The 13652-nt window shown below is 35.6% G+C and overlaps 1 protein-coding gene across 3 annotated transcripts in view; it reads left to right on the top strand.

The window, feature by feature from the left end:
- Positions 1 to 13652, top strand: part of LOC138692069 (gastrula zinc finger protein XlCGF17.1-like) — a 111839-nt gene that overhangs the window by 88007 nt on the left and 10180 nt on the right. Inside the window, exons 1-4 of one of the 3 annotated variants that reach the window (XM_069814963.1) lie at positions 88 to 351; positions 4563 to 4657; positions 12667 to 12804; positions 12975 to 13057. In XM_069814963.1, the coding sequence (XP_069671064.1) occupies positions 4568 to 4657; positions 12667 to 12804; positions 12975 to 13057 (311 nt within the window). In that variant the 5' untranslated portion in view covers positions 88 to 351; positions 4563 to 4567. Of the gene's footprint in view, positions 1 to 87; positions 352 to 4562; positions 4658 to 9771; positions 10397 to 12666; positions 12805 to 12974; positions 13058 to 13652 lie in introns of those variants that run through there. The other 2 variants (XM_069814959.1, XM_069814970.1) reach the window with 2 other exon arrangements.

Below are 13652 nucleotides of genomic sequence, written 5' to 3' on the forward strand. Positions count from 1 at the left end.
CTGCACGTAGATGTCCCGTTACAACAAAATACAGAATTATGAATGGTAATTTTTTATTCAGTGGACTTGTGGAGTTGAAGTGCGTATTGAATATCTTACACTCTTAACTGAGGCCAAATTTCTCGAGCTCATAAAGAACGGCAAGTTGTGGAGAGAGTAGGTGGATCGGCGAGGGTTTGGATTTGTTACCGTAAATACCTTCCGTCGCCAAATTTGATCTGGGTGATCGGAGGGCGTATGTCTGCGCCCAGCAATCGGAGATACCAAGTTGTATATAGCTGCATTTAAATAAGGAATGGGTAAAGGCTAACCCTCATGTTAAATACAAACTAAGAATTCTTCTTGCATAAGGTGAGGAGGAATTGATCCCGTTAAGGTACATGTACACTTTTTTTTTTTTTTTTTTGTTTTTTTTTTTTTTTTTTTTGTACACTTTATTGGCCGGTTTGTCCAAGTATTGTTAGAAAACTTAACGACTGTTAAACCTTCAACAGTTTGTTAAATACAGTTTTTCCATTTGTTCAACACCAGTTTGGCTTAACAGATTCTTAACCGTTTGTTAACTTTAAATGTAGGATTTCAAGCCGTTAACTCGTTTAACAAACACTTAAACATGGCGGGTAACACCACAGCTGTTCAGACAAAAGTTGTGAAAATAATATGTTATGCTTCTCTTTGAGGAATGTTTAGAGTAAGGGTCGGTTTCACCAAGCTTCAGTAAATCAGTCCAAATGAAACATTAACTAGTACTGAACATTAAAATATTTACACGAGTACGTTTATATGCGCTGTCTCCGTAGATTTCAAGCCGAGCTATATGTGCCTCGTCGCGCCGCATACGTCATTGCTCTCCGATGGCGCAGTCAGTAGCGAGTTGGCTTGTCATCCCTGGGGCCCGTGTTCGATTCTCGGCGATAACCTTTATTTTTTATTAACGTAACTAATTTTTAGGGTACATGTTACCTTTCTTAATTTTTTTAATTTTGTGTAGTGGAACGAATTATTTCGCAACTCTGGCTCCACTAGGAGAATTTAAAAAAAGCTCTTGGGAGATCAATTTTCTTCCCGAAATAAAACAAAGATAAAGAAACAAATTAAAGAAAAATAAAAGAAATACACATGTGGATCTAATACATTGTCCACATGCCACCGGCGTCTATCACTGCCTGGCATTTTCGGGGCATTGAGTCCACCAGATCGCGGAAATAGTTCTGGTCCTTAGCGAAATCTTCCCAGGTAGCCAGAACTTGATCCCAGAATTGATCTGGATGTTGAGGTGGGGTGTCTCGATATTTGTCAATCCTCCTCTTTTTCATGCTTTTCCGTGAACCATCTTTGAACGTTTATGGCGGTGTGCGCGGGGTGATTATCCTGCTGGAAAATTAAATTTCCATCGGAAAGAAAACGATTATAAATTCCAAGAATCCAGCTCTTTCGCTTCCGTTTTAAACCCAGTGCAAACATATCTTATCGCTAGCTATAATATAATTGTAATAAATGAAAGTTAATATACGAATTAAGTTATGTTATGTATCAAATGCACATTATGTATTAATTTACTAATATTTCTTAGGTACCGGTATGTAGTTATAATAATCACTTTCATGTCTTAAAATAAAACTCAGTTGTATGTTACCTAGTTGATTAGTTTCAGCTTTGTCTCAGCCGTTTTTATGATATTCTAACCTACGATCAGTTTCTTCTAAAATTTTGAGTACCGGTACCACGATCTTCGTGACGCGGTATCTTTTGTGAATTTTTGTGTCATTCAAATTTTCAAAATGATCGGTTTTTAAATGGTTAACATCTCCATTTGACTCTTAATTTTCGAGCAGTTCCAGATATTGCAATTCTGCGTCGAAACGTTCCGCCATTTTATATTGCAAGTAATGAATAATTAAAAATTTAAAGACGGAAATTCTATCACTAAATTTAATGATAATTTTGTTGGATCGTTAGGCTAAAGATGCTTGCTTGGTGAGAGATAAAAATGATTTAATGCACCAGTAAATAAATTAATGAATCATTAAAACCTTAATGAAGCTTTGTGAAACCGGCCATAAGACTGGTAATATATAATTTAAAGGATATTTTGGAATACTAATATAGGAAAGATAATCTTTATAAGTCAACTCATTATCATACTGACGCTTATTTCGATGCTGAGCTATTATCCATTTAATATTGAGAAAATGTGCGATCTCAACGTGGCAGGAAATTGAAGTCAGGTTTGAATATCCTACAAACAGAAATAGGCCACTTGTTCCAATTCACCAGCTACTATTAACTCTAGATTCTATGTTACTGCTCTTCAACTATAGCCGATGTCAATAGTACTTCAAAATACGCAGTGAGTAAGTAATAAAATGTTTCAGCAGTAATTGCTTCTTTAGGACGAAATTACATATAATTTATACATGGACCTGAATTAGAGAATTTTATATGATACGGAATTCTCCTCGGGGTTTTGTGTACAGTTGACACACATTCGTGTAATTATTGTCACCTAGTGATCATAATGCTGAGATTTTTCTAAACAGAAATTCATATTTAGCATTATAAAATATAACCATATATAATAATAATTATTATTATTCAATAGCAGTCAATGCAACTTTCATTTATCAACTCTCTGTACTGTATGAATCATGGCTACTGTAATAGGTTATGATTTTACACATGTTTCATGACTTAACTCTACAGTACAGAATTTAAATAATAATATCAGCTAATAAGAAGTTGTCTTATATACGCAAAATCATTACTAACTGCTGTTGAGTAGTTAGAATAGTATTAACGACAGTTAAAGTTAAGTGTTGGTTATTTTAAACAAAATTATGTTGAAAAAACGGAAAATATCCTAACAAAACGTTAAAAATAAACCAGCTGTTAATTTAACATTGTTAAGCCAAATTAAACATTACTTGGAAAAACTGGCCATATGTCTGGTAACCTTAGCGGTAGCAGCGGCAGTACTAGGGGCACTGGATCTCTTCCCTTTCTGCTTCAGCTTAAACTCTTGCGATTTTCTTGTAAAGTACAATTTCCTCATTAGCAAGCTCTAATTGTCTGCGTAATTGGGTGATGGTTTCCGCCTGTTTCTTTACAACATCTAATTGTTTACAATATTTCCATTTCCATTGACTACTTAAATTTTCGGCATTAGTATTCACACAGTTACAATTCGATGGCAGTGGATGACGTGTTGTGCACGGGGTGTAGAGGGAAGAAGAATTGCATGAGTTATCTGATAGTTGTGCGTGTGGCAATTGTTAAAGTAGATTCGGAGAGAAAGTGTTTTAGGTGTCAGAGAAGGTTTAGTCATGCAAAAAAAAAGGGCGAATGATTTCTTTCCTTATGAGTTCAGTAGTATTTTCTTCAGCAAAACTTCGTTAAGTGTGGAACAAGTTATGTTCTGGTTATTTCTTGTTCCACTCCGATTCACCACTTCATATCTAATTGGTACATTGTAGAGCTTATTATATTCCCCGGTAAATGTGTATTTTGGACTTCTTTTTTTTTTTTTTTCACACTTTCATTTTCGCCGTATTTTACCATCGTAAAGGGATGTAAATACTTTCAATTCTCGGAAAACGGCTATAATATCGTAACATAACCTAACATTCTGAGCAATAGTTATTAGAGGAGAAAAATTCATTCCGGCGCCGAGGATCGAACCCGGGTCCTTGGTACTACATACGAAGTGCTCTATACACTGAGCTACGCCGAAGTTCAATCCATAGCACCGGATCCAATCCCACTCTAGTGTTTTTCCCTCTGTGGCCTGACTCCAAATTCGACATATATTAAGTAAACTGCTATTATACAAGGAGCGCACTCAGTTGAGTGGCTTGGTGGCCGGGATTCCACAGTATATGCACTGTTGGGCGAAGAATTTACGTAAATATTAGTTTTCGGTCCTACAGAATGTATATTATGGTAACAATGGTTATTAGAGGAGAAAAATGTATTCCTGCGCCGGGATCGAACCCGGGTCGCTCTATCCACTGAGCTACGCCGAAGTTCAATCCATAGCACAGGAACGAATCCCCCTTCTCTAGTCTTTTTCCCTTTGTAACCTGACTCCAAGTTCGATATATATGGGTATGTTGACTGCCATTACAAGGATCGCACTCAATTGAGTGACTTGGTGGCCGGGATTCCACAGTATTATGCACTATAGCACGATGAATCTAAGTAAAGATTAGGACCAAAAATTAATCTTTACGTAGACTAATTGTTTGGTTAGGTTAGTTTATAGTTGATTTCCGACAAATGAAAATATTTCTATCGTTTTTACGAGGTAGAGTACGGCGAAAATGGAAATTTAAAAAAAAATTCCGAAAGCAATCGAAGTCCTTAAATACCACCACTCTCTCTTTTCCCTACAATGACATACTCATCTGTTCTCATGTAGATATTCGTTTGTCTTAGTACGTCTTCATGCGTGCGTGCATAGAAAAAGATAATACACACATCGAATTGTTATTTACCAACCTAGTAAATACCCGAATGGCTCACATTGTGCATATTAATTGAAGTTTCTTAATTTTCCTTTTCAGTCGTAATGGATGTGATCAAGATGGAACCAGAGTGCGATCCACTGGCTATACAAACAAGTGACTCAGATATAGAAGAGAATAAGCCTTTATCTGAGGTATTTTGAGAGTAATTAGGTATATTAACGGGATTTACAAAACATTGGGAAGATATTCGCCGTTCTCTTATTCAACATATGGCATTTTGCAGATGTCTTGGAATATTGGCAATTTCTTGCGAGATGTCAGTTGCAGTAGTGTTGTTGGGTGTGTCAGGAAAACTCGTTCTTTAAGGTAACCCCACAACTAAAAGTTGGCCGGATTGAAATCTGGAGATCGCGGAGGCCACAATGTTGGAAAGTGCCTACTGATGACTTTGGTTGGAAAACTAACCTCAATTACGCGTATCAACTCCATACCTTTTAATAGGTTATTTTACGACTCTTTATCAACGTCTTAGTTATTTAGCGTCTGAATGAGATGAAGGTCATAATCCCGGTGAAATGAGTCCGGGGTCCAGCACCGAAACTTACCCAGCATTTGCTCGTATTGGATTGATGAAAAACCCCAGAAAAAACCTCAACCAGGTAACTTGCCTCGACCGGGAATCGAACCCAGACCACGTAGTTTCCCGGCCAGACGCGCTAACCGTTACTCCACAGGTGTGGACAATAATGGAATAAGACAGACTTACAGTAAACGGGGTGCGCTACTACAGCATGTTACAGAACTTCGTCATCCCTAGACTGAGGAATCACGATATGGAAAACATAACCTTCATGCAAAATGGCGCTCCACTCCACATTTTTATCTCTGCAAAGCAATCCATTACGGAGATGTTTGACGATCGTGTTATCAGTAGGCACTTTCCAACAATGTGGCCTCCGCGATCTCCAGATTTCAATCCGGCTGAATTTTGATGTGGGGTTACCTTAAATAAAGAGTTTTCCTGACACATCCTACAACTCTGATGCCATCTCGCAAGAAATTGGCAATATTCGAAGGCATTATCTGCAAAATGCTGTGCATTGTGTCGCAGACAGAATGCTCTACGTTGAACAAGAGAACGGCGGACATCTTCCCAATGTTGTGTAAACCCCATTGCTTGCCCAACACTCTGATGTTTTTGTTTTTTCTCTATCTCAAATATTATAATATTTATAACAGTTTAATTTTTTGAACTGACTTCTTTAAATACCTAAATATGTGTGTACCGTCAACCGAGGCGTAAGCCTAAATCTAAGTCCATATTTCTGTCCTCTTTTTTTTCGAGAAATGTCCTACTTTTTGAAGCTTTTTTTCCTCTTTTTTTATTCATGTGAATCTGGTCACCCTACCTCATCCCAGCAACAAAATCCACCTATAAAAATTTCTATATGAGCCATAGAAGAATAAGCAATTAAAAACTTTAAATCAGTCTCAAGTATACAGATTAAACAAACAATTACACCACCAACTAATCTAATATAAATTCAAATATAATTAAATACAGAAAAAGTAATTAAAATTACCAATACACGTAATAAATCATAACCTCTTAATTTAAAAAATACACCAGCTAAAATTATTGAACCTGAAACTAGGGCCTCAACAGGAGCTTTAGGTAACCACAAATGAACCGAAAATGGTGGTCCCTTAATAAAAAACGCCATAATTATACATAAATAAAATAAATTATTAATATAAAAATCATTTTAAATACCTATACTAATAATATGTAACCGAAATTTTTCTGGTAATTTTCGCTTTTCCAAAAATAATTAGTGTTAACATGTATAATTAATCATCCTGAAACCCCAAATCACTTTTTTGAAAGTTTTGTTTGTATGTCTGTCTGTCTGGGTGTTTGTTACCTTTTCACGCATTAATGACTGAACGGATTTCGATGAAAATTGGAATGTAAATTAAGTTCGTTGTAACTTAGATTTTAGGCTATATGACATTCAGAATAATTTATTTAAAAGGGGTGTTTATAAGGGGGTCTGAATTAAATAAATCGAAATATCTCGCTTATTAATGATTTTTGTGAAAAATGTTACATAACAAAAGTTTCTTTAAAAATGATTTTCGATGAGTTTTATTCCAAGCAAAATTTTGATATAACTAATATTTAAGGATATACAAGAGTTTTAAAGCAACAATACAATACATTTTCACCGCCGCCTCAGATTATAGCGTCGTTGTTTCGTAACTCCTATGTGCAAAATATATACTTTTTCAATAGGAAGAAAAAACAGATTTATTCATTCTGTGGGAGTGGTACAGAGGAGATCGTGAATTCTTACATTTTCGAAAGAAAGAAATATAATTACATATAGGAGATGGTATTATTTGCTGTACAACTAAGTTATATAATATAGCAGAAATCTGAAAATGGATGTCACATAGGAATTATTGCAGGAACGACGTCGATGGCTATAATGAAATAAAAACAAATGACACCGTCTATTTAAGGTGGCCACGTTTATGAATATTGAAATACAGAGAATATTTGTGAGTTTGTATGAAGTAATCTCAGAAGCTAATTTGGATAATTCCTTCACTATTTGAAATTTGTAGTTTCTCTAGATGTATGTAATAATACATATGAGGACTGAGGTAAGATGAAAATAGATCTTTACGCACAGAAAACTTGATATTCTCTCGAAATATTGTATAACTTGATTATTTCAACTTTAGAATAACTCTTCTCGGGTTCTCCGCCAGGTGAGTTGGTGATTAGCTTCCAAGCTTTCGACGGCTAGCTCTGCCATCTTCTATGAAGCTTGGAAGCTAATCTCCAACTCACCTGGCTGAGAACCCAAGAAGAGTTATTCTATATCAAACGCCGGGAAAGCCTCAAGTCCTATATTGCAACTTTGTTTGGTCCACATAAAATACTCTAATTTTATACACTTAAATTTCTTTTTGTTCACAGAACATAATATTGTAGTTAAGAATTTTGTCGTAAAGATGAGTATTTTTACTGGACCATACTGCCCATAACAAATAAGCATTTTACCATAGAGCTCACTGAAGCTGAGTTATTTTAAAAGATGTCACGAAATGGCATTCTTGCGCTCATAATTTACCCATATTCGTTTCCTGTGTTTCTTAAAATAATATTTATGTAGGGTACCTCATTTCTTTATTTGCATAATCAATGATATACAACCCAGCGAGTTGGCTCAGACGGTAGCGTTTTTTAGACACGCATTCGGGAGGTTCCAGGTTCAAACCCTGTGGCCGACGAATCTGATTGGTGTTTTTCATGATTTCCCTTAGTCGTAAAGGCAAATGCCGGATTGGAAAGATACATGCCATGATTCATCACCACCTCAATTACCAATACCAAAAACATTAATTAAAGTCTATAATCAGTTACATGAACACAAGCCATCTACAATACACAATAGAAACAGGAACACATCGAGTAAAAACGGCCTGCTGATATACCCACACATTCTAAACACGCGACATGACCACAGATGTTAAACGTGAATAAAATAAACATAACAAAAAAAAAAAAACAGAAAAGAAAAGATGCACAGTAAGGTTAGCATAAGAATTATCTTCGTACACAATCAACTCTATTAATATGGAGTGATTTATTAAAGTATGCATTTAAGACTAATTTAGAAAAATGTTAAACAAATTATCCTTCCACCAAAAACGGATGTTCTCTGAACCAAAGGATCATATTTTAATTATTTGCATGTAATAACAATTAAGAAACATGTTAAAGAAATTATCGTTTAGGCGTAATGAACAACTATTGACCAGATATTTTGTATTCGACAGATAATGTAGAAAAAAATGGGAGTAAGGGTGTAGTGCATCAGTTATTCATAGATTTCAAAAAGGCATATGACCCGGTTAAGAGAGAAGTTTTATATGATATTCTTATTGAATTTGGTATTCCCAAGAAACTAGTTCGATTAATTAAAATGTGTCTCAGTGAAACGTACAGCAGAGTTCGTATAGGTCAGTTTCTGTCAAATGCGTTTCCAATTCACTGTGGGCTGAAGCAAGGAGATACACTATCACCTTTACTTTTTAACTTTGCTGTAGAATATACCATTAGGAAAGTCCAGGATAACAGAGAGGGTTTGGAATTAAACGGGTTACATCAGCTGCTTGTCTATGCGGATGACGTGAATATTTTAGGAGAAAATCCACAAACGATTAGGGAAAACACGGGAATTTTACTGGAAGCAAGTAAAGAGATAGGTTTGGAAGTGAATCCGGAACAGACAAAGTATATGATTATGTCTCGTGACGAGAATATTGTACGAAATGGAAATATAAATATTTGAAATTTATCTTTTGAAGAAATGGAGAAGTTCAAATGTCTGGGAGCAACAGTAACAAATATAAATGATACTCGGGAGGAAATTAAACACAGAATAAATATGGGAAATGCCTGTTATTATTCGGTTGAGAAACTTTTATCATCCAGTCTGCTGTCAAAAAATCTGAAAGTTAGACTATAAAACAGTTATATTACTGGTTGTTCTTCATGGTTGTGAAACTTGGTCTCCCACTCTGAGAGAGGAACAGAGGTGTTTAGGAGAATATTTGGGGCTAAGACGGATGAAGTTACAGGAGAATGGAGAAAGTTACACAACACAGAACTGCACGCATTGTATTTTTCACCTGGCATAATTAGGAACATTAAATCCAGACGTTTGAGCTGGATAGGGCATGTAGCACGTATGGGTGAATCCAGAAATGCATATAAAGTGTTAGTGGGAGGCCGGAGGGAAGAAGACCTTTGGGGAGGCCGGGACGTAGATGGGAAGATATTAAAATGTATTTGAGGAATGTGGGATATGATAGAGAATGGATTAATCTTGCTCAGGATAGGGACCAATGGCGGGCTTATGTGAGGGCGGCCATGAACCTCCCTGTTGTTTAAAAGCCAGTAAGTAAGTTAAAGGAATTATCATTGCACCAAATGAGCGGTCTCTGGTCCAAAATGATCGCATTTTAATTATTTAAATACAATTTAAAATAAGTAACATATTAAAGCATTTATCCTTCTATGAAACACGTATGTTCCCTAGACCAGATGTCCTATTTTAATTATGTAATTTTTTTATATTTATTTTTAACAAGTGCAGCGGAGCGCACAGGTACTGCTAGTCTTACAATAAATATATAGTTTTATATATGCTGTTACGAACACTGCCTGCTGGATTACAATCTGTGCGTAAGAAGGTATAAAATGCGATCTAGTAGGCAATGGTTACAAGGCTTTTCGCATAAATTATTTTACCACTGTAAGAGCGGGCAGAAGAGGAAGTGTGGTAACTCTGCTAGAGTCTAACGAGACTTACAAATGCTTTTCTCTAGGCATGACGATCTTTTTAATACCTAAAGTTTTGCTCTTCGTACTGTGGACAGAGCTGATAGAATCCGCTCTGCTACGAAGTTAAAGAGAATTTTTTTGTATTCGAATGATATTTCTTGTGCCGTTTATGTGAGTGATAGTGAGTAGAAATATGCCTAGTTGTTTTGTTCCCGGCTGTAATTCCGGTTATAGAAACTGTAAGGAGCTAAGACGTTTCTTTTTTCCACCCAAAGACAAGGTTCTTTTCCAGAAGTGGTGTAAAGCAGTTTCGCGAAAAGACAGAAAACTGCATGCCCGTTCCTATATATGTGATAAACATTTTTCTGACGATTTCATCGTAAAAGCCGACAAGTTCATTATTCAGGGCAAGAAGGTGGAACTTCCACGGAAAAACTGGCGACTGAGACCCGATGCCATACCACATATTTTCCCGAACTTACCTCGATATCCCTCAAGAAGGGAAAAGAAGAGGAGATTCCCAACCAGAAGGACATCAATCCCTTCTGATAGAAATGTTCCCTTACCTGTAAGTAACCATAACACCCATACTTCAACAATGAAAAGTTTTGATGTACTTATAAACATTCGTATTTCGGACATTTGCAGCCTAGGTTAAATTACTCTCTAAGAGAAGGAAGTTAATGAAATTAAGAAAAGTAAAAGGAATGTAAATGTAGTTTCAAGAAACAAAAATTAATAATATTGACACCATGCTAAAGAATTGCCAGGTCAAAGATGCAAGAGGCGTGCGTTATGACACAACTACTTCTAGAAAGTTTATTGTTCAAAATCATACATGGGCACAATTTTCGGTTACGTGAGGCACTCGATTTGAAATAGTTTGTTTACTAGGAGAGGAGACTGCAGAGTAGGATGGGAAATATAAACTGCTGTGACCTGCGTCACCTTATCGTAATCGCTAAGGCGGTCAGTGGCGAATTATTAGGAAAGCGCTTGGTTAACGTGAGAGACTCGAAAAGTTTTATTCAATTGTGCAAATTAATTCGGCAGCTTTAATCATAAACCTCTTTACTATTTCTCCATTATTGAATGATTTAAATCACAGGCGAGAAATTGCGTAACTAGCCAATAATATTCCATCACGTTGTCTAAGTTTATTTTCTTGAATATTCTGGCGTTTCTCAAGTTTACCTAATAGATTTGCACTTTCTCGACCAAAAATAATTTCAGAAAATCGTATTTCGTTTTCTACACACATTTGATATATATTTTTTTATAAATTTCTTTTGCAAATAATAAGTACAAACAACATTTAATTCTTCGTACCTTTTAATGCAGCGTGTTTAAGGTATAATGTCGTATTTAGTATACTATGCAAATGTTAAGATCATAAATTTTCTTCGGAGTATTACGAAAAATAATATTTAATTTGTCTTACCTTCTAATTAAGCATGTTCTTTATGACATAAGGAGTAATGTCGTTGTATATTAAATTTATTAATGCCTAATAGGATTTTTGAACATAGCATACATCGTATGTTCTCCCCTTCTAAACAGCAAAAAAACTCTTCCTCCCATTTCTCATGAAATAATCGTTTTCTAACGCGTACACACTGCTTTGATAATGCCATTATGCCACCACTGATATTGCTTATGAAACTGATATAGAACTGCCCACGCCTAGGTGCTACGTGAGGGAGGAACAGGGACTGTGAAGATGATGTCACTCAGAGCGATAAACTCTGTGAAGGTCAGTGAGGCACAAATTCTCAAGTGAGGCACGATGCCCATTTGTTTTCAAAATAAAGTTGCTAAAAGGTTCTGGTCATTGTTTGAACCATGATTTCTTACCACTTCTTTCAGAAGACTATTTAAGGCAGGCAGTTATCGCATTGCAATACCATTTCGCTGATGAAATGACAAAAAAAAAAAAAAAAAATATGGGAATCGTAATTTATGATGAGGTGAAATTACGCGAGCAGGTAGCATTTAATAGTATTTCACTTAAGATGGAATGGTTTGTTAACTTGGGAGACTTGACACCCGAAAATCAGAACACCTTAGCTAATCATGCGCTTGTATACATGTATGTGTCATTACTCCACAGCTGGGTACAACTTGTTGCAGTATACGCGAGTAGAAATGCTACACCTGGAGACACATTGTCAAAAATAATTTTGCAAGTAATTATTCAGCAATAACGAGCTGCTGTCAAGGTAATTGGATTCATATCTGATGGGAGCCAGACAAACAAAGCCGCTTGGAAATGTAATAAAAAAGTATTGGTGAAAATATAGTATTCCATTTGATATATTATGCTTTCTTGCACATCAAAAACTATAATTTTGTGTCAAGATGTACTTACAACGTCACAAAAGTGTTCAGTTTTGCGAAGCTGTACTTTTTTGCGTACTTCTGTCTGAAGGTGGCAGAATGTTCCAGTTTGCTGTTTTTTTTTATTATATTCGTATTTACGATTCAGGAGTGCATGATATAACTCAAGAGTAATTAATGTAGTAGTATTACATTTTTAAACTACAGTACGTAAAATATTGTGATAGACAATAATATACTTTTGTCTAGCGGGTATTTTAAAAACATTCGCATTGAGTCGAATAGTGCCCTTCAACTGTGGTCGGCAAACAGAACGAGCTGCTGGATTAGTGGAAGTGACGTCACTTCCTATTCTACCCATTCTGCTATTGGTTTTAGAATAGGTACTCATGCAATCGTTGATGTCAGTGTCATAGTGTCGACGGACTTTTTCTGTAGTCACTGCATTTTCCTGAAGAACTTTTTTCATATTGCCGAATTATTTTGTTCTTTATTTTGCAGGAAGAAAATTTATTAGATTTGCACGTCACTGAAATAAAGACAGAATGTATGGATCACGAATACGAAGTGAAATCGGAGATGACATTTGAGGAAACTGCACTGTCTGTTGACTTTTCAATAGTTAAGAATGAAGCTGAGGTGAGTGCAGTTTATGAAGTGTGTTGGTCGTTAGTTCTCTCTCTGTTATTTACTGGCTGATGGGGTTAATACAGGCAAGGAATGCATTGTTCTCTGTCAAAGTTTCAATTTTTTCATTCTGTAATTCGTGAGTCTTTTCCACCTCTATTCTACATAATATTCTTCTACAGGAAGAGTTTTGTGATTTGGATCGAGTGAAGCAAGAGGTCAAACTGGAAGTAACAGCAGAAGAGAATGAAGTCTTAACAGCGAGGTGAGTGAAATTTCTTTCCTTATCTCGCCCTTTCTTTCTCTCTTTTGTTTAAATCATGACACAGTAAATGAGTAGCTTAATATCAAAGGCGGATATCTGACCTTAGATCGAAATTTAGATAATGTGGATTCTTATACATTTTTTTCATTCTCTATTCAGTTATGGCGAAATATATGCAAACTCTAACACAACATCTATAAAAATAAATTGTGTTAAAATATTACAAAGAACACTGTGAAACAAAAAGTGCCTCTAGATCAAAACTATGGAGACAACAGATGTCCGTCTTTGATACTAAACTACTCACATATATTAGTAGTTTCAACATATTTATTGTTAGGACGACCAGAATTATATCGATAAAACATGACACAAAGCTTCGGAAACGAGGACATTGTTCGAAACAAGAGGACGGAAAATATATACTTAGGTTTACGTCAATATATATTTTATTGCAAAATATTTGCAGTACAGATTTCGGCTTATATCATGTTTAAAAGTGTGTTAATATCTATTTTATTAGAAAATAATTACGAAATAATAATAATTTTACAGTTAGCTACATACGAAAGTCAAGGGAACTATATTTAAATAG

This window comes from Periplaneta americana, chromosome 16, assembly GCF_040183065.1.
Source record: "Periplaneta americana isolate PAMFEO1 chromosome 16, P.americana_PAMFEO1_priV1, whole genome shotgun sequence".
Classification (NCBI taxonomy): domain Eukaryota; kingdom Metazoa; phylum Arthropoda; class Insecta; order Blattodea; family Blattidae; genus Periplaneta; species Periplaneta americana.